Source organism: Brachyhypopomus gauderio, chromosome 9 (assembly GCF_052324685.1).
Source record: "Brachyhypopomus gauderio isolate BG-103 chromosome 9, BGAUD_0.2, whole genome shotgun sequence".
Taxonomy (NCBI): domain Eukaryota; kingdom Metazoa; phylum Chordata; class Actinopteri; order Gymnotiformes; family Hypopomidae; genus Brachyhypopomus; species Brachyhypopomus gauderio.
In genome coordinates, this window is record NC_135219.1 from 21,548,851 (window position 1) to 21,569,961 (window position 21,111).

A 21,111-nucleotide genomic window follows, 5' to 3' on the forward strand; every position below is an offset into this window, starting at 1 on the left:
TGGGAACCCGCTTGGAGGCTTATTAGTAACATGTTAACTAAATCAGTTAAGCGGGAATGGCGATTTTCAGAATTAAATATGTCCTTGTAAGAGCTTTGGCCAGCGGTCGGGATACTCCCAACACGCCCAACTATCCTTTCAACAAGCTTCAGTCAAACCTGCTCCTTGGGTAGATAGGGTCGTGTATCCTATCACAAGAAAAATGGGACAACACTGAAACCAAACTCTAAAAGATGGCAGAGGTTACAGTAGTTCTACTGAAAGAAACAAAAAAAAGAAAGATCTATAAATAAACATATTCTGCTCGTTTTGCAAGATAATATGCGCTCTCGCTTTTCATGGTCATAAACTATAAACGGGCTTGACTAAAATGTCCGTCAAATGACACAACAGTGGCAGTCGGACTAACAAACTGTTAGTCCTGCTAGTATGTTAGATTTAATACTTGGGTTAAGTTGCACAACTTCATTGTCTACAGCTCTACTCCACCCGGTAGTTAAAACACTTGGGGAGTGTCCTGTGTGCCCGGTTGTCAGCTCGACTCGAAGTCTAACAACATCTGAAGAGCATTTCTCGACCGTTTTCCATTAAAAAAACGATGTATCAAGGGCTCACTGACGAAGACATCAATACGGCTTGCAAGAATGGAAATCCAATAACTAAAGTATGTTTTCCAAGAGTTGTCTTGAAACGATCGTTTATAGGCTAAAAAATAATCTCAGATTACATACATGATTATTTTGTTTGTATGATGTAAACTGGAATTACTATATAACAGTATATTTAAGTTATATGTATCTGTTTATCTAGGATTATATGATGCAGCAGACCATGATGAGAGTGAAAGACCCTGTAAAATCACTCAACTTTTACACAGGTGTTTTGGGTCTCACGTGAGTTCCTGTATTTACTGCATAATCTACATATTTCCAATGACTGTACCTGTTTGTTGCATACAACTCACAAGCAGTGTTTCTGTCTGAATGATTACAGACTGCTGCAAAAAATGGATTTCCCAACCATGCACTTCACGCTGTATTACCTGGGCTATGAGGATAAGAAAGACATCCCTCAAGACATAAAGGAAAAGACGACTTGGTTGTTTTCCAGACGAGCCACCATTGAACTCACTCAGTATGTTATCTGCATGTTGATTCACTAAATGCTCATGTTTTAAATTCTTGCATAACAGACTCCGAGATTAGCAGAGATTAGTAGACTATCATTAAGTTGAGGGTACCTTTTCCTCATACTCTCAAACAGTAACTGGGGCTCAGAAGCTGATGAAAGCTACTCATATCATAATGGTAACTCAGATCCCACAGGCTTTGGTAAGTGTACTACATTTTCTTTGGGAGTATTTCATACTCTTATATATAAAATATAGGTTCAAAGTACTTCCAGCTAACAGTGGCTCGTGTATCATTATATGGATCCACTTGCTTGTGTCCTTATAATTTCTAGGTCATATAGGCATTGCTGTTCCTGATGTATGTGCCGCTTGCAAAGTCTTTGAAGAAATGGGAGTTACATTTGTGCAGAAACCAGATGAAGGCATGTCCTTATTTTACACTCTGAAATGGCACTGATTTCTTTTGCATTTCTTTTTTTAAGACTTTCAATTCTAATTCATCAGACAGATTCCCTCCAATTGCTCAGATGTTATCCACATGCAGGATTATTATTATGATCATCAGTTATAAGCATTGTTCCAAACTTTGCGTTTATGAGTCTTTTTTGCTGTTCTCAACAATCAACTTTGTTTGCTTGTTTGTTTCTTATACAGGCTACATAAAAGGGCAGGCCTTTATAAAAGACCCAGATGGGTACTGGATTGAGATTTTCAGTCCCAGCAACATGGTATCTCTGTCCTCATACACTCAGAAAGTCTAGACTGTTTGGAGAGAAATATTACACTGTATCTCTAGAATCTCATTAGTGGTGCACTTGAATATTTATTTAGTCATGCTTAACTCTGAAGTACTGACTGAATGATCTTACAATACAATACTTAACATTACCTCTCATATTTTTATCTATTAAAGAGTCTTAAGAAGCTGCTAATTTGTTACATGCATTCATGTGTTGCCAAATGTAGATTTACATACTGTAATGTGCCGGTATGGATTTTGCCATGTGTGTTGTGCATAATTCATGTACAGTCTAGTGTGCATTATATTTGATACCATGCAAATCACTTCAGGTCACACTTCAATATATTGGGTTAATGGGGTGTTCTAAACCTTGTTAATATTATAATGATGGTGTTTAAAAGTATGGTTCCAACATTGTTTATTATAACTGTGATGTGTACTGAAAACTAAATAAATATGTTACAACAATCAGTGCTTATCATAAATAGCTATATGTTGCTGCAAAGAAAAGCTTCATTCACCCTTTGTCACCAGACAAAAATACAATATCTGTTTTAAAATAGAATAAAATGACAACTGGATTCGATATTGTCGATTTTTTGTGTGTGAGCGTGTCCTGTAGAATTCTATTACCTTGTGTTTGAAATGTATATTCATATGCAAGAAAATTCTTACCTTTTGAGGTAATAGTCTTGCCAGGTGCAAATAACATTACCGTGAAAACTTTCGTGGTTCTTTTTTCGGTAGTGCTTCTACGTTAGGCATTATGTATGATTTATTTATACATTAATTACAGACTTCATATAAAAACATACAACCAGGGGCGATTTTAGGATCTGGTCTTTAGGGGTGCCCAGCCCCCAGTGCTCACAGAGGCACAATACCAAAGTATTGCGCAGGTGCAGAGCAAGTTTTTTGCATAATATAATATTTAAAAAATGTGTTGAGCCAGGGGGTGCTAAGCAACTTCACGGTGGTGCTCTAGCACCACTAAAAATACCCTAGCCTCGCCCCTGCATACAACTATATGACGGTTTTGTAATTCATAAGCATCTCAAGGTTTAATTTGATCGAATTCTTGCTATACCTAATTGCACTGTAGCACGATTACAAGTTTAAGGGCTCCTGTTCAGGCACGCCTCCAACACCAGGGGGCGCTGTCCTACATGAAACACAGTGCAACTCAGCGAACGCAGAACAACATCCGGTTTATGACCCGTTTAACATCTGTGTTGTTTATCTCGTCACAGCTAGCTAGGATATAGCCAGAAGGAGATTTCCCTTCTGCCAAACAGTTATTTTGTTGGGGGGTTTGAGGCGTTTATAATTTAACTGGTGGACGTTTTTTGTCAAGGCAAGTTTGACACCCGAGAGAAGGAAGTACTCGCCAACCGAGATAGGGTTGCATCTACTGGTAGGTTATATCAATTAGCTAGCTGGCTAGCTAACACGTTAATGTTTATTCTCGTCTAACTAAATACGAGCTACTGAGCATAAAATGGATTTCTTGACCATCACTGGCTATTTGTAATGATTTTTAATTTAATCTTCTTCAGATGTGACCCCTCCACCGGTCATGAGCAGTAATAGCCACCCCTTACGGTCGCTGGGCTCCGTGTCGGAGATCGACCATGTTCATCTCCTGTCAGAACAGCTGGGTGCGCTGATCCCAGGTGAAGAGTACAGTGACGTGACCTTCGTCGTGGAGGAGAAGCGCTTTCCTGCACATCGTGTGATTCTTGCAGCACGATGTCACTATTTCAGGTAAAATGAAGAAGTTGTGTTGCTGGAAGGAAGTGTGTGTGTGTGTGTGTGTGTGTGTGTGTGTGTGTGTGTGTGTGTGTGTGTGTGTGACTAGACTAAACTGCCTAATCATAACTGTTTGCTCAATGTAGAACTTTTGTCTCCTGCAGAGCGCTGCTGTATGGCGGCATGAAGGAGTCCCAGCCACAAGCCGAGGTGTGTCTGGAGGAGACGCGAGCAGAGGCCTTCTCTATGCTGCTCAATTATCTCTACACGGGGCGGGTCAGCCTCAGCGCGACCCGGGAGGAGGTGCTGCTGGACTTCCTAGGGCTGGCTCATCGCTATGGCCTTCAGCTTTTGGAAGACTCCACGTCGGATTTCCTGCGTACCATTTTGAATACTCACAACGTCTGTATGGTGTTCGATGTGGCGACGCTGTACTCTCTGAGCACGCTCAGTGGTGCCTGCTGCGCGTACATGGACCGTCATGCCTCTGAGGTCCTTGCTTCAGATGGTTTCCTCACACTCTCAAAGGTAAATCTGACTCGGTCAGATAAAGGTTTCAGCTAAACTAAGTTTTTTTTATTGTTTAATAAAGAAAGAACTATCCCTTTCATCTGTGTTTTGGATCAGTAGATTTTTAGTCTTTTTGATTTAATCTCAGGAACTCAGAATTAGTTAACTCAGGTTAGTTGCAGTTTAGTGTCTCTTTTGACTTATATATGTGATTTGCCCAGGGAAGGGTGGCTCACTCTACTGAACCCTCCTGCATTTCTCATTTCCTGTGTGGTTCTAGGCTGCCTTGCTGATGGTGGTCCGGCGGGATTCATTCGCAGCCAGTGAGAAAGAGATCTTCCAGGCCTTGTGTCGCTGGTGTCGCCAGAACGGAGAAGGAGAGGCCACGCATGAAGTGATGTCATCAGTGCGCCTGCCCCTCATGACCCTGACGGAGATGCTGAATGTCGTGCGGCCCTCGGGCCTGGTCAGCCCTGATGACCTCCTTGATGCCATCAAGATGCGTTCCGAAAGCAGAGATATGGATTTGAACTACCGTGGCATGCTCAGTGAGTTACACTGAAACATTATTGATAAGCTCTATAACTTCTTTCGGTGAAGTTCTCTCATTTGAAATTTTCCTTCCAGCATTAAATATTTTACATTATATATTTTGTGGGGAAAAGCAACATAATGTTATCTGGTGTATTTTTCCTTGTTTTGTGTGATGGGCACATTTTAGGATTTGTCATAACAAAATTTTATGAAAATCTTCTTAAATTTTTTAAACTCTGACTGAGCTTCAATCATCATCTCTTTGCGTAGTTCCTGAGGAGAACATTGCCACAATGAAGTACGGTGCCCAGGTGGTGAAGGGGGAACTGAAGTCAGCGTTGCTGGACGGAGACACTCAGAACTACGACCTGGACCACGGTTTCTCCAGGCACCCGATCGAAGAGGATGGGCGGGCGGGGATCCAGGTGAAGCTTGGCCAGGCGTTCATCATCAACTACATCCGTATCCTGTTGTGGGATCGTGACAGCAGGTACGCCGCCAACCCCCCCCACCACCACCTTCCAACTGCAGGTGAACAAACTCTCGTCGTATAATATCTTTACTTCTCTCTCTCTGTAGGTCATACTCGTATTACATAGAGGTGTCTATGGATGAGCTGGACTGGGTTCGAGTGGTAGATCACTCAACGTACCTTTGCCGCTCCTGGCAGAATCTCCACTTTCCTCCTCGAGTGTGCAGGTCATCCATCAAGGCATCCATCACTCCATCACAGCATCCACCCAAACAGTTCTAGCATCCACCCAAACAGTTCTAGCAGCTTAATAATGAGGCCGTGAGATATATAAGGAGATGCATCTTTGGTCCATGATAATAGTTTAATAATAAATTAGAGGGCTCTGCTCCCAAAGGAAGCCACCGACTTGCTTCAATGCAATACATGTGTTTGCAGGTATGTGCGCATCGTCGGGACACACAACACCGTAAACAAGGTCTTCCATCTTGTGGCCTTTGAATGTATGTACACCCAGCGGCCCTTCACACTGGAGAATGGTCTTCTAGGTAAGGGACATCACAAGGAACATGCAGTACATTACAGTAAAATCTTGAAAGTAAGTTATTTCCTTTAGTATTAGATCAAATTTCTGTTGGACACTTTCTAATGAACATCAGTCTCATTTTGCTATTTGGCCAAGGCTTTGAGATACCTATATTTTAAAGTATTGAAAACAACAAAAGCTACAATTAAAAGCAAGTGAAACATGGTAACCAACAGCAGATTACCCTTCTGATTTCAATGCTGTGCATCTGTCCAGTCCCCGGTGAAAATGTGGCCACTATTTCTGCGTGCGCCAGCGTGACGGAGGGGGTGAGCCGCAGCAGGAACGCACTGCTGAACGGGGACACCCGCAACTACGACTGGGACTCGGGCTACACCTGCCACCAGCTGGGCTCCGGCGCCATAGTCATCCAGCTCGCACAGCCATATGTTGTGAGCTCGATGCGGTAAAGGAGTGTGTGTGTGTGTGTGTGTGTGTGTGTGTGTGTGTGTGTGTGTGTGTGTGTGTGTGTGTGTGTGTGTGTGTGTGTGTGTGTGTGTGTGTGTGTGTGTGTGTGTGTGTGTGTGTGTGTGTTATAAGTAAATGACTGGTAATAGAACTTCGTAGAATAAATATATCTCACTGTACCATGGGAGTCCCAAGAAAGTACCCAGAACTGTGTGGAAACCTATTTGGAGGTGTTGAGTGTGTGATTAATCCTTTCAAGTTCATAGTTCATTTTTGTCTTTCTTTTTTATTGTTAATGTATTATCAAAAATAATAGCATATGTCAAGCTTTGAACACTGCTTCCTTATTGTACATTTAGCCTGCTGCTGTGGGACTGTGATGAGCGTTCCTACAGTTACTACATTGAGGTCTCCACCAATCAGCAGCACTGGATTAGAGTAGTGGACCGTACCAAGGTGCCATGCAGGTGAGTGTCTCCAGCTGCCCCCACCCTTACCTCACATTGCTGTGACAGACTTTAACTTGTGTCCCCCCTACGCTGCCTGCTGCAAAGGTCCTGGCAGACGCTGAAGTTCGACAAGCAGCCAGCCTCTTTCATTCGTATAGTGGGGACGCACAATACTGCCAACGAGGTAAGAAAATGGCAGTCGGCTTTTATATTTAAGATTATATTCTTAAATATATATATTTAATATACATGTTTCTCTTTGACTGACATTGCTTTGTTTGCCCAGGTTTTCCACTGTGTGCACTTTGAATGTCCCGCTCAGCTGGACACTGAAGTAAGAGAAGGAAGCCCAGGAAACACCTGGCCCGATCAAAGCCCCCCCTCCCAGCAGGCCCGACCCCCACGACCCTCGCGCACTCACAGTCTGCTCCCCTCCCATGCCTCCTCTTCGTCGTCTTCCTCCTCCTCACCTGCACAACACTGAGCGAACACTCCGTAGGAAAATGGAGCACAACCTGGCATAACCTTGTGAGCTTTGTGTTGCCATGGATGTGTCAAATGCTGCTAATGTTTTTCACTCTAGTGCACATGCTGTGATGAGAGAGCTTGTCGAGAGCAGCTCACGTTCATCTCTAATAATTCTAAATTATAGGTGATCGTCCCCCCCCCCCAAGGAGCGAGAACTTTATGCTCAGTCGAATAGTACTTGGGTAATGCCTTGTGACAAGTCTTACGGCATTTAAATGGTTATTTAGTCAGTATTGGGTGAGATGTTCTAGCCACCCCCCTCCCAAAAAATAAAAAGAAAAAATTCCTTAAGCATTTCTGTGTTGTAACATTGTCAGCAAAACTTTGATTAGGAAGTTATTGAATCCTTCAGCTTTTAAAATCTGTTCTTCTTCGTTGTGGTCTTATTTATTAGAGAATACTGTTATTTAGATATTGTGTATGTGAATTCTTCTAAATTTCTATAACCCTTAAAATATTATATTTATTCAAATCGATTGTTGCATATATACACGTTGTGGGATTGTGGATGTTTCTACTAGTATTTCAGTATTTGCTTTATAATACTAAGATTGACTTTCTTCGAGATCCATTTGCACTTTGGGAAGTGAAGTGGGCTTAACTAGTGTTTAAATCTGAATTTAAATCTGGATTATATGGATTTCTCAACCGCTGGTTGGTGCTCGTAAAATTTCATTCAGTGGGTGAATGGCAAATGTATGGATCGTTTAGTAAAGAGTTAGCTGCCTCTCTGTGCATTTAAGGTTGAGTGTGCTGCAACATACTGAGAATAATAATATATGTGTATGCTCCGTGTTTCTCTAGACGGGTCTTCCAAGTTTGAACGTGTTGATTGATATTAAGCCGTTTCTTGCGCACAGTTCTGCTCCCTTCCCCTGTTCCTTCACTCCATCATGTCATTTGTATTTAAGACACATTCAATGTTTTGTAGGAGAGGATGCATGTTTATTTCCGAGAGGTCTGGAACTAATTCCTCGTTTTTCAATGTGCATGTGTATCTCCATTTATGTTTCTCTCAATCTGAATAAATTTTTTTTTTCAGAATTGTATTGTCTCTCTTATGCGTTAATGTACATCTTGGATATAAATACTTTGTAATGTGTTGCAAACGGACCGGCGCACTTTAAACAGGCTTCACGTCTCGTTATGGACACTAATGTGGAAGATGGTATTATCGCTTGTAGGGGAACTAAACGAAATTTGATTACCATTTTCCAAGTTGGAAGGGATTGTTTCTAATATCAATTAATTATATGAAGTTTCATAATACATTTTACAACATCAGCTAATTAACTGTACATTTTGTACATATTTTTAATATAATATGTACTTTATAATTACTTATAACCCCCCCTTTCCGTGGAGCACTATGCGCCTTCCAGCTGGACGCTTTGATTTCGGTACCACCGATTCCCGGTCGGTGGTGAATGACAAAATTAGGCACATTGCGCGTTAAGCTGTCTGCATCCGAAAACAATTTTGAACAGCTAAGGTACATAAGAAGTCACATTTATGGAAAATATTTTTTTGTTTTATCGGTAGCTAACCTTTTCCTAACAGCAGGCCCCCACACCGTCCCTGCTCTTACGTACTAGTCTCAACACACTGGAGTCATGGAAGATACCGGCAGTGAGCGCAGAAAACCACCCAGTTTACCGCCGCGGTGCCCGTGTGGGTTCTGGGGGTAAGTCCTTCATTATTCCCCTCATATTAATGAGCAAAGTTAGAGGTTTCAGTCTCAAAGGGGGAGAAATTTAATTAACCTCCATTGTTATGCTGGCCAGGTGGGGGTTGGGGAAGATGACTGGTTGGCTTTGGAAGTGACACATTGCAGGTTATGTTGCTTTTGGAAAAGTGAAACAGTTGTGAATAATTTTGACCACCACAGGTGTGACATGAGTTGGGTTAAAAGAACGAGTGTTGTGGTCGAGAAAAGAGTGAGGTCTCCTGAGAATGGCTTGAAATGTCATTGTGTATTAATAGTATCTGGCCATTGTGGTTAAGATGGTTAGTTATGATGTTTATCCTCAATCAACATTTTTGTAGTCAGCTGTTTCAAGAACAGTCAGTTGGACTGACATTAAAATGGTTTTATCTGTCCCTTGGCCTGTTATACAAGGTCGTTTAGTTAGGAGTTAACTTGCATATCTTATCTACTGATGCCAGGTGTGTGTGATGGACAAAATGTTTTGCTAAAAGTAAACTGTTTTTTTCTCGTTTGGATATTTATATGATTAGTTCAATTTTGTTAATGTTGTTTGCTCATAGTAGTCTTGAATCAAAGCGACACAAGACTATGAGCACAAACCATGAAGGTAGAAAGTACTGCTTGTCGTGGAGTGACAGGCGAGTGTCCACAGTTGGTTTCCAGTCTGGTGGTCTTGGATTCTCGGGTGTTGGGTTAGTATAGTGCAAGAACATTGTGTCATGCCTTTCCAGCCCTAAGGATTAGGCTTTATACAAATGCAGAATAAAAACATACAAATATGTTGATCAGAAATTATTACTCTTTAAAAATCAAACATGACCCTTGACTTTGAGGGTAAATTTGACAAAACGTGGGCTAAATGTTCAAACATGTTTAAAAATGACTGATAATCTGTCAACAATCAGTGATTGTTCCAGAAATTCACCATCAAAAAGATTCAAATGAACATTATATTTGCTTGTATTTTCAGCTTAAACAAGAAATTACCTAGATAAAGCAGGAAATGTATTGAAGAAAATTGTCACTTTTCAAATACAAACTGAAAAGGTTTTTATTGACTAAACCTAACTGCACTCTTATCAATGGTTCAAGTGTTTGACATGTCTTCACATGTGAAAGCACAATGCCTACTCGGAAGTTATATGACTATGGACAATCAGCCTTTCTCTGTTCAGAGTACTTATTGTTTAATGATCAAGTTAGTTAAACTGTTCATATATTTCAGTAATGTGAATATTTCAAGACTGTCCGTAATCTGTATCAGTTTTTTTATATCAGGCCATTACTGCTAAGGAATTAGTCACAAGATCAGTTTACAAGTGTTCAGTTTATGAATGAGTGATCTAAGCCTATATGCTCTTTATTTTGTCAATAATACTGTATGCCATGCTTTACCACTTACATCATTTCCTTCCTGTGTTTTGAGAAATATTTTTTTCTAAACTCATAATTCACCCCAGAGATTTTATCAGTTCAGTATTGAATATGTGTGGGATAAATGACTTCTGAGCTCTCCTATTCTCATTTGTCTGCTCTGTATGTGTGTGTGTGTGTGTGTGTGTGTGTGTGTGTGAGGGAGGGAGGGAGATGCTTTTTAATGTACATTTAAAACTTGGTAGTGACTTTTTTTTAACAGAATTCGGGCCAGACCTACTCAGGTTTCTAGGCTAAATGTTTAATATGTCGAGAGGCATTGTCACCAACTTCATGAAGCCTAGTAGCCTGATTTGTGTTCACAAGTGCAGTGGTGAATATGTGCTCACTAGTACATTTTCCACTTGCCCCAGCAGTATTTTTGGGACTCCTTTTAGCACAGCTAGTATGTTGCAGGCTTCTGTCATGTGTACCAAGGGTTTGTTTGCGATATTTGTTTGTGAAGACAGCACCCATTTGATCTGTGTTCTCTGGAATGCAGTGGCCTATAGGGATAAGCATGAGTGACCTGGCTGCTTTCAATGTTTCCAGCACAGTGAAGTTCTATTTTTCTACCTGCATCAAATAATAACGCTGCATTGACAAATTAGTACTGGCTCGAAAAAGGTAACTGACAGACCAGGCCTGCAGATGATGATATCCTGGCTCTTGTTAGGCACTGGAGCTGTCGCTTGTCATTTTAAATTGCACAAAGTGACAAATTGCAAGACCGCTTTCGCACTCATTCAAGTTGTGTAGCGTGCTATGTGAGAACTGCAAAGTTAAGCTCATTTTGGCAGCCAGCCAGTGTACAGACCAGCAGAATAGTAACAGGTGCCCAGCAAGAGGGTAAACACACACACTGGTCAACAAGGGTCTGTAGCCTTGTGCGTTTGTTTCCATTGGTAAAGAAGAATTGTTGATTGGACTAGTGGATGATTATCGGGTTTACTGGGTGACTTTCCCACTCATTGCTGTTTTAGGGCAAATACTTATGGACATGCATTTCAAACTGCTCTGGCACTCGCAAAATAGACAGGACTGCCCATTGTTTCAATGTAATTTTACATTGTGGTATTAAATATGATGATCTGTGTTCAGTTAGTGTAAAGAGCTAATGGGCTTAAAGTGAAGAAATCGGCTCTGGCTCTTAGAAATTGGAGTGATATAACAGTTGTTACATGTCATTGTCATGATTCGTTATGTCAAGACGTTTAGACTTTCTGGAGAATGTGCTATCAAAGCAGTAGTATAATTTAAAAAAAGCAATAAAATGGCACTCGAATAAAAAACATGAATAGGATGGTGGAATAATGCACAATTGAATGCAGTTTTAAGATAACTGTTTACTGTTTCCTGTTTACAGGATTTCTGTAAGTGATCAGAATACATGAAAATATGAAATGTTTAGTATATACACAGAAACCTTTAGTATATACACAAAAGCAAATATTCATTATCGGTATTGCAATGAATCTACCTCTTGGACCGGCACAAGTCATGATAGGCACTTAGGACTGTTAATTGTGGCCCATTTCTCTATATGGATTAATATAATACTTATGGCCCATTTCTAATTATTATTATTGTGGATCAGTATATGTTAATTTTGGATCATTTACACATTTGAGTCAAATATCATTTTTGTTTGGTTTTTTTAGTTTTTGTTTTCTTCCCATTCTTTCTTTACTGGGATAATTGAGTATGCAGGAACTGGGTATTTTACACCTTGTGCCATGAGCACAATATAAAAAGCTAGTTTAGAAATGGTGTCTCACTGATTGAGCCAGTCTGATTTGGTTTCTTGTCTTTGTGTAGATCTACCAAAACGCTGAACCTGTGTTCCAAATGCTTTGCTGGTAAGTTTCATACTTTTGAAGGCTGTTAAAACCATGTAAGAGAGATATTTGATCATAATGATGGAACATAAGGTGTACATGAGGGTGTCGTCTCACAGTGAATGTCTAATCTCCAGATGGTAGACTAGCAGCCTGAGAGGCTTTTATGGCTATGTTCACACAGCAGGTAAATGTGGTCCAAATCTGATCTTTTTCTCCATATGTGAAACAGATTTATCATTTGGATGGCAGTGTGATTGGTGAAAACCACACTGTGAATAACATTTGCAAATTCTGATTTGGGCCACTTTCAACTGTAGTACTGAAATCTGATTTGTATCCAATATGCAGCAATCCAACCCAGTATGAGACTTGTACAACCAACTCGTCAATCATCATAATTTTGCTCTGTCTTGGAAATTTCAGTTTCAGGGTAGTGAGGTAAAATACCTTGTGAGAATTGAAGTGATTGCCATGTCTCCACAGAGACTCATCATCATAAACTATTTCACACCCTCGCTCTGATGATAATTTGTTTCTGAATGTGCAGCTGGTCTCCACTGCAGATTAGCGTAAGTGTTAACTTGAGGCTACTAGCTGTTACTGTTGACTCCGTTTTGACTGATTAACTATTGATGGACATTTCAGCATTGTTCTGTTGTTCACGTTGTTTAGTTCAGGAGCCTGATCTATCAGACTCTGTCGGATATTGTGAACAGCCTAACTAAATAGAAAGACAGGATTTAGCCTAAGACAGGATTTAGCCTAGTCAGAAAATCTGGGCCACTTTTATCTCTGGTGTGAACATAGCCTGTGTCTTAGAGGGACAGAACATTGCAAAGTTTAGAGTTGTCCTTGCTCTAAAACATTTTTGTGCAGATGATCAAAACCTGATTAAAGATTCAACTTACAGACATCCAGGAGAAACAGGCGGACATCGACTGCTCCTCAAAGCCCAATCCAGCATCTGGAAATATCCAGTCTTCTGTACTTAGTAGTGATGAGAGTAGCAGCAACACAAGTCAGGCGTTACTGGCATTAGCCACACTCCCAGAGACGTCCACCACTGAGACAGACCTCAGCTCACAGGAAGGTAAAGTCTGCCTCCACCTACTGGACACTTTATGATTAGGGGTGGGAAATATGAACTGTCCTAAAATTCAATAAGGGCATGGTTGACCTCTTTGCAGTTATTACATTTACTGAATGCTACTTGTTATCAATCAATTTACTGAATGCTACTGTTATCAGAAATTCAGTCTGCATGATTAATTTTATAAAATAAAAAATGAAACCTCAATTCACTTTGCTTTATTAAAGCCATTTTTCTGATTGTATGTAAAAGTTTTCTGCATGTAAAAGTTTATGATCCTTAAATCATAAATTTAAATGTAGTAGCCTATAGGCCTATATTTGTCAAATGAATATAACATGCATGTGTGGCACATCATTAATTTGAGGGTAGGATTAGATTTCATTCATATTTAGGGGATGTATTAAATATGAAAAACCTTTTTAATTAGCAGTTTATACCATAGCATCGGAACTGTTGGCTAATGTAGAGTTTTAAAAGGCATTTACTGTGTGATCAAGGCTGTAAGACAACGTTCAGATATTCCCAGGTCATCTGTATTGCATTTTCCTTTAACAGGAGCGCATGGTTGTCAGCTTTTAGCTTCAGGTTAGCTTATTCAAGTTAGCTTATTTGTTTTACAGTTATTGGTTAACCATTTCCTTTGTCAGTTAATTTTAGAGATTTTATTCTTGCATATTTGTACCTTAAGTGTGACTTCTCCAGCAAACAACCAAATCTGAGAGAGAATAAAATAAATGTTCAGGAGAGGAACAAACAAACTGTAGGCAAATACTCACAAATGTAATATATAGGCTCATTTGTGATTTTAAAATCAATTCCCACAGGACACAAGAAGTAGCATTTGGCCAGGGAATCGAAGCTGACTGTTACCAGTTTTACAGTTTTTAATTATATAGGTGTAAGAGTTTGTTTCTCTGTGTAGAAAGCGTCTCTTCTTGTGTTCAGTTTATGAGCGGAGGGTCATGGAGGAAAACCACTAAGAATTCTTCAATTGATAGTAACACCTTGCAGAGAAGTGTGTGGTCGTAGAGCGCGCTCGGAACAAAGGGGAACAAACCACTCTCGGAGTAAGAGAAGTTTATTCACACAGGCAAGCTGTACCCAGATGTTCAACGATAAGAGGGCGCTCCTTTTATTTATACAAACACAGACCAGTCCTGTGCACACAGGCACAGGGTGGGCTCAATAAGGCTAGGCTAACATAGGTGATATACTACCATACATGGAAATAAATGCATTCTTCTTAAGCATGATTGAATAATCTGTGTGAAGGTACAACATCAAAGGCAGAGCATAATTTCTGCGTATACAGCATAATGATGTAATGCATAATTCCGGCGTATGCAGCATATAATGTAATGCATAGTGGACAGGAAACGTGCAACTTGCAAACTTGCTGCATAGCGAACAGGACACGCCTGGGGAGGAAATGATCCACCGTCTCTGGTACACACACACACAGAACATTCAGGAGAGGTGTGAAGGGGTCACAGGAAACATCACAGAACACATTGTTCAAGATCACATCAAACTGCAAACAAAAGATGATAAAATATTCCTTCAATCCCCTCTTTTGTGATTAAAATGCAAAAAAAATCACAATTAATTAAAAAAAACATTGACAGCAGTTTCGTTTTTAGCCTTGTGTTCCAGGACTTTGGATTCAGAATGGTGGTCATGATGAAGGTTTTAAGTGCTCTCTGTGAGATTTACTCTAAACTGAATGTGCTCTAATCAAATGAACCATTTAAACATTATAGCTTTGAAACCTTCACTGATTAGATCTGTTCATTTGTATTCAGGTAGCATATTTGTGGAAGCGCCAATTGAAAATAGATTGTCACTGCATCATTTACTTATGAAACTCAAAATGTTTACGAAAAACATTGAAATGGTAAACAAAGGTCAACTTGTCCAAAGCTTTACTGCTTTTCACAATAGCTAATTATAATTTTTTGATGCCTTCCTTTACAAGGTGTGTATAGTAAATAAGTCCAGTCACTGCAGGTAGAAACACTTGTTGCTTATTGTTGTTACACAAACTTTCCATAAATAATAGAATTGATCTTGCTCAGAGCTCTCAAAGCAATCTGTGAGTAAAGGAAAATGCATCAGTGTGGTAGTGGTGTACAGTTCCAGTTTGATGACTGGGCTGATTATTTTGTGAGTGCTGTGTGTGCGGGGAGAGGGTCTTCAGCTTTCTCTCTCACCTGCGTACTCTGGTTTTCTTGCAGGTGCTCTGCGCACAGACACGTCCAACAGCACCCTCAGTACGTCTGCAAAACGGCCCTGTGACTCAGGTACCAACCAGAGAGAGAAAGAATGACTTTTTTTTTTTTTTGTGGAACTTTGGTTTTAACTCTTGACTGACTCCTCCTCCTCTTGACTGACTCCATTTCTGAAGATGAGGAGTCAGTAAGGAAGAAGGCTCGGCTTGACAGCAGGCCTTCACCGGAGGAGCCCCCCGGAGAACCTAGGCAGAAGACCCGTCGCCGCTGCTACCGCTGTCAGAGCAGACTGGAGCTGGTGCAGCAGGAGCTAGGTTCCTGCCGCTGCGGTCAGTAGCCCACAGAGCACAACACCTCCGACTCTCCAAGGCCTGGTCTACACTAGTCCTCACTCACACTCACAGTTTCTACATTGAAAAACATACATTTTTTTTACATACATTACAACATACATTCAAACAAACATTCTCATACATTTTTCCCCGTCATCCAGACGAAACGGTTCATTGCACCACTGAAAACGCATGTTTTTCAAATATGCTTTCCAAAGTAGATAGTTGTGAAAAGGCAGTGTGAATTTGTAGTTTGTAGTATTTGTTTGTTTGTTATTTGTGCATGGGGAATTTTTTTTTTTGGAGTTGGACTGAAAATTCTAATCTAGCCAAAAATGCAAAAATGGCAATCTCCAGTTTACCCATGGTAGTTTGGACTAAACCTCAATCTCATCACACTCACAAACAGCACCTCAACTCAAGCTACCTCAATTCTCAAATGCACTACCTCAACCGCCACTCTTCCAACCATTACCACCACCTTCATCAACACCACCTCAAATGCATTCGCGGCCTGCTTTGTCCCTATTGTAATAGTCTGCTTCCTTCACTCCTGCAGGATACGTGTTCTGTATGCGCCACCGTCTGCCCGAGCAGCACGACTGTATGTTCGATCACCAGGGCCGCGGGCGTCGGGAGGCCGTGAGGAGGATGGTGAAGTTGGAGCGTAAGGTGGGCCGCTCGTGCCAGCGCATCGGAGAGGAGTGTTCCTGAAATCTGGACGGTTGCCCTCACTGGGGAAGGGGGGGGGGAGGGACACTGCACCGGGCGGGGAACTGGGGGGCAATGAGCCTTGAACTTGCTTCACAGTTAAAGGCTGAAGCCTGATCTGAACACGTCCTGATTCACGTGCGGGGAAATTGGGGATTCGGTGTTGAGAAGGCCACGAAGACTCGGTGCTATGACTGCAGGTGCGGCTGTCCAGATATTTTGGCTGCATTCGTTATTGATTGCTTGGACATCGCCGAGGGTTTGGTCCGTTCACTCCTGGTTCTCTGCACTGAATTGAGGCTGAAGCAACCAGAGCTTGGGGGCATGACGAAGGCTGGGTGTTCACTCTTCAAGAGGGGGAAGGGGCTGACCACAACCCTCGTCCCTCTCCTCCGCTCCAACCTCTTCAACGTCATTTAGCGAAAGTGCATTGAGTGCCTGTGTGCGCACAGGCACACGTGCACATGCGTGTGTGCATGTGTATATGCGTGCGTGTGTTATGGGGGTTTTGTTGTACGTTTCTTTTCTGCCGGCGATTAACATGGTTGGGGTCAGGCAAAGTGTTAAAAATTTTCAACTATGGAAGCTGAAATCGCTGTCTTGTGCGACTTCTATTTGCAGCTGTATGTTTCCGAATGTTGTCTTGGTTCATGTCAGAGTGGACAGCCTACAGGTTATTGGACAAGTTATTAAACATTTTATGTGCTTACTGTTCCAAATGTATCTACTTCTGGTCTGAATTTCATGAAGTGGCAATGTTGGAAAGTACCTTCAGGCAACTGAGAATAAATGAGTTTGGATTAGAAATTCTGAGTTTTTTTTTTTTCTTTTCTTTATTTTTTGAAACAAGCTTTCATTTATGAAATTATTCATTGATTGTATCTTAAACTTTTATTTAATTGTATTATTTTACTTGTGTAAAGAGGTGTCTAGTTTGAGTAATTTCTGTATTTATTTCTAAATTGGCTTTTTCCCCACTCTTCATTTTGTGCTCTCACTCTTGTCCTAAGAATGACTGAATAAATATTAATAATAACAATACTGGACTTATTTGACTGTGTATCTTTGGAAATCATGTGTACTCATTTTGACACTCTAAGCTCAGTGGTCACTTGTGTCAGGGAACACCCTGTTTGAAGCTTCGCAATGGTGAAGTACTGTCGATCAATTATTGGGTGCCGTCTTGGTTTGTGAACATCAAGATGAGGAGAACTGCTTCAATACCAATTCTAATTGAACCAGGAAATGTATTGGTCAATTCATGGATTAAACACCTGTTGTAAATTTATCTGTTAAGCTCCCTGTTAGAGAACAGCAAGTTGTGTAAAAGGTACTGAAACAATTAACAGTTGGACATGTGCAGTCAAAAGTTTAAAGGTACATTAGATTCTAAGGCACAAACAGAAGCTCTCCATGCAGTAGGGCTGCACGATTAATCGTATTTTTATCGTTATCGCGATGTGAAGTTTCACGATAAACACATCGAAAGAGCCACGATAACTCCTTGAATAACAGCAAACTCAAATTGCGTTATCCTCGTCCAGCAATAGAGGGAGCTATTCGCGCTGCAGACTATGATCACGTGACGTAAGTAGGCAAGAGGTAGAGTGAGGCAGAGTTGCCAGGTTCTCGGTTTTCACGCCAAATTGGGCTTGTTTGAAAATCCAGCCGCGGGTAAAAATTCTGGGGCCGCGGGGTGCGGCAACCCTGGAGTGGGGCGTGAACACGCTCATCAGACACGCGATTTGGTTTAAGCCTGGTTTACACTTGATGCGGCGCGAGGGTCCGGGAGGCGAAAATAACGTAATCGCGGTGGCTTCGCCCGTGTGCAATTGCCTCGCGCGCTGTCAATTCACGAGGTCGTGCACCTCTCGAATTTTGTAAGTTCGCGCGCGCCGCGTCTCGGCGCAATGAGAACAGTCATGTTTGCAGGGTTCATACACCTATACAAGGTGGAATTCAAGCACTTGTACGTCACTTTCAAGGTCCATTTCAATAATTCCCAGCACGTTATTGAATTAAATATTTATACATATACTCTAAATGATTCGAAATAATTCGCTTTTTTATCACATTATTTAATGGATATTTATTTAAAGTTCGCGCGCGCCGCGTCTCGGCGCAATGAGAACAGTCATGTTTGCAGGGTTCATACACCTATACAAGGTGGAATTCAAGCACTTGTACGTCACTTTCAAGGTCCATTTCAATAATTCCCAGCACGTTATTGAATTAAATATTTATACATATACTCTAAATGATTCGAAATAATTCGCTTTTTTATCACATTATTTAATGTTATTATTTATTTAAAGTTCGCGCGCGCCGCGTCTCGGCGCAATGAGAACAGTCATGTTTGCAGGGTTCATACACCTATACAAGATGGAATTCAAACACTTGTATGTCACTTTCAAGGTCCATTTCAATAATTCCCAGCACGTTATTGAATAAAATATTTATACATATACTCTAAATGATTCGAAATAATTCGCTTTTTTATCACATTATTTAATGTTATTATTTATTTAAAGTTCTCGCGCGCCGCGTCTCGGCGCAATGAGAACAGTCATGTTTGCAGGGTTCATACACCTATACAAGGTGGAATTCAAACACTTGTATGTCACTTTCAAGGTCCATTTCAATAATTCCCAGCACGTTATTGAATAAAATATTTATACATATACTCTAAATGATTCGAAATAATTCGCTTTTTTATCACATTATTTAATGGATATTTATTTTCAAAACGCCCAATCTTAACGTCTTCACGTTCTCTCATGTTTCGTCTTGGAATTACAAGAGGCTCGTGTTTGTTAACGTAATACAAGAGAATTGTTCAGTCAGACAGATATTTGTTGTGAAACGAAGTAGTTACAATTTCAAGCCTTTTCAAATACTTTAGCCTAAATTCCAGCACTTTTCAAACCTGAAACACAAAGCAACATTAAAATTGGTCAGGTAAAAGTTCATTCCCCTGTATTTGAGGGGTGTTTTTTATACTACTAGGCCTACATATCGTTTCGGACTACACTGCAAAGAATGTGACACGGCAAGATTAAACGCTTCCGCCGTTCGCGGAGGTTAACGAGGTGTGCGGAGTCGCTCACTCCTGAAAGTATAAACCTAGATTGAATCTATTGTTGAATAAACCTGCAAAATATTTGCAATTATTCTGGATTCATTACACAGTAAAAAACAAAACAAATTAACGTGCTGCTGTTCAGAGAGACACTACATTTCTGTATTTTAATCTTAATTTATCGTGGTTCACATCGATATCGGGATATCCAACAACGTTATCGCACATCGCAATTCTAGTCCATATCGTGCACCCCTACCATGCAGGCTTCTTTTGTAACCGTGGTTACTTTCAGAAAGAATATAAACACACTAGTTTTCTGTCAGGTTTGCTATTATTACCAACTTGAGAAGCTGGTAAAAATATTTGCGCCTCTGAGGCAGTTTGAGACAAAGTCTTTTTCAGTGCTGTCTCCAAGTCATTGTGTTTTGTGTCAACTTTAAGTACAAGCCAGATAGTTATTAAAGCCTCTGAGGCACGTAAAGACTGTGCCTCTCGTACTGTTAAGAGAACAATGTCTGCTTGGAAACTACATTTGTCATTGTATCCACTTTCAGAATGAAGAACCATGTTTTCTGTCTGGTTCAGTGTAAGACTGAGAATAGCTTTGCAAGGCTCTAACGAGGCTTTATGGTGAGAGGCAACTCTGCCCAAATGGCATTTGAATAAGATCACGCAAGCTTTTTTGCTTTAGATCCAGGTTCAGAATCGATTGCAAATACAGGCCATATTTGTATTTTTCCAATGCTGAAACAAACTACACGCACTACATAAAAAAATGTGTTTATTAGTTTCATTCATCTTTTTTCAGAGCTGTAAAAATGTTATATTACATTACTGACAGACAATATTTTGTCATTTTTAGTTCTTAAAATATGATTTAAAAGACCTTTTATAATCCCTCTTTCACCTCAAGAGCCTTTAAAAAGATTGATCATCATCCCAAATGCCCTCTCTACCACAGATCTGGACTTGGCCAGGTGTCTGTTGTACCTGGCCTGCACTGCATTCTGCACTGGCTCTCTAAATGGAGTCATGAAACTTTCTTGTCCCGGGCCCCAGCAAGACTGTCAACGGGCCTGCCCGCTACCTATGTCGTAGGTTTGACGCAGAAGTACAAGTTCGCCTTAATTTTGCTGAGAAAACGAGGTGTATTGTGAATTCTAAGGGTGAGCCCACTGCCCTGCGTTTACAATGGGCACATGATTAGTCAACATGAAAAGAGACACGGATTAGTGCTAAAAACACAACTCAGCGTGACATCGCCTTTATGATTGCCAGCTAATGTTAAGTGAATACTGCAGCACGACATGAACATTATGCATAATTAAGTTAGTTAGCAAAGATATCTAACCTAACTAGTGCTTACTGACAGCTAAAGCTGGTGTGTCTTCTGTGCGTTATATTTATAACTTACATTGATGTGTTTCTTCAAGTTCGAAGGTGAATTTTTGAAAGCCAATATTTCACCCTCTTTAGGGAGGCAGAGATGGCACTTCATCCTATAGGAATTTACTTTCCTTCCTCACCCTCACTGCCACGATCACTCGATGTTGAAGGTGTGGAAGGTGCCAATATATGTAGCCTACATTAAAA

At 40.7% G+C, this 21,111-nt stretch overlaps 3 protein-coding genes across 5 annotated transcripts; all 3 read left to right on the top strand.

Moving 5' to 3' along the window:
* The first annotated feature begins 389 nt into the window (after positions 1-389).
* LOC143522550 (lactoylglutathione lyase-like) lies at positions 390-2,455 on the top strand. The gene is made up of 6 exons (XM_077016250.1): positions 390-664; positions 811-893; positions 994-1,134; positions 1,264-1,331; positions 1,465-1,554; positions 1,787-2,455. Exons 1-6 carry the CDS (start codon positions 599-601, stop codon positions 1,891-1,893), a joined length of 555 nt encoding a protein of 184 aa, XP_076872365.1. The 5' UTR covers positions 390-598; the 3' UTR covers positions 1,894-2,455.
* Positions 2,456-3,076: 621 nt separating this feature from the next.
* Positions 3,077-8,154, top strand: btbd9 (BTB (POZ) domain containing 9). Its single transcript, XM_077017899.1, has 11 exons — positions 3,077-3,288; positions 3,431-3,638; positions 3,788-4,151; positions 4,414-4,681; positions 4,938-5,157; positions 5,247-5,366; positions 5,578-5,687; positions 5,942-6,131; positions 6,493-6,600; positions 6,688-6,766; positions 6,869-8,154. Exons 2-11 carry the CDS (start codon positions 3,451-3,453, stop codon positions 7,064-7,066), a joined length of 1,845 nt encoding a protein of 614 aa, XP_076874014.1. The 5' UTR covers positions 3,077-3,288; positions 3,431-3,450; the 3' UTR covers positions 7,067-8,154.
* Positions 8,155-8,481: 327 nt separating this feature from the next.
* LOC143523445 (AN1-type zinc finger protein 3-like) lies at positions 8,482-16,470 on the top strand. Of its 3 annotated transcripts, none has more exons than XM_077017902.1 (7): positions 8,482-8,602; positions 8,674-8,794; positions 12,050-12,090; positions 12,983-13,162; positions 15,400-15,465; positions 15,570-15,722; positions 16,285-16,470. In XM_077017902.1, the coding sequence occupies exons 2-7, from the start codon at positions 8,724-8,726 to the stop codon at positions 16,437-16,439; spliced, it is 666 nt and encodes a 221-aa protein (XP_076874017.1). In that variant the 5' UTR covers positions 8,482-8,602; positions 8,674-8,723; the 3' UTR covers positions 16,440-16,470. The 3 variants fall into 3 exon arrangements, with proteins under 3 accessions (XP_076874017.1, XP_076874016.1, XP_076874015.1); XM_077017901.1 differs by having other exon boundaries at positions 8,488-8,602; positions 8,671-8,794; XM_077017900.1 differs by having other exon boundaries at positions 8,488-8,794.
* The last annotated feature ends 4,641 nt before the right edge of the window (positions 16,471-21,111 follow it).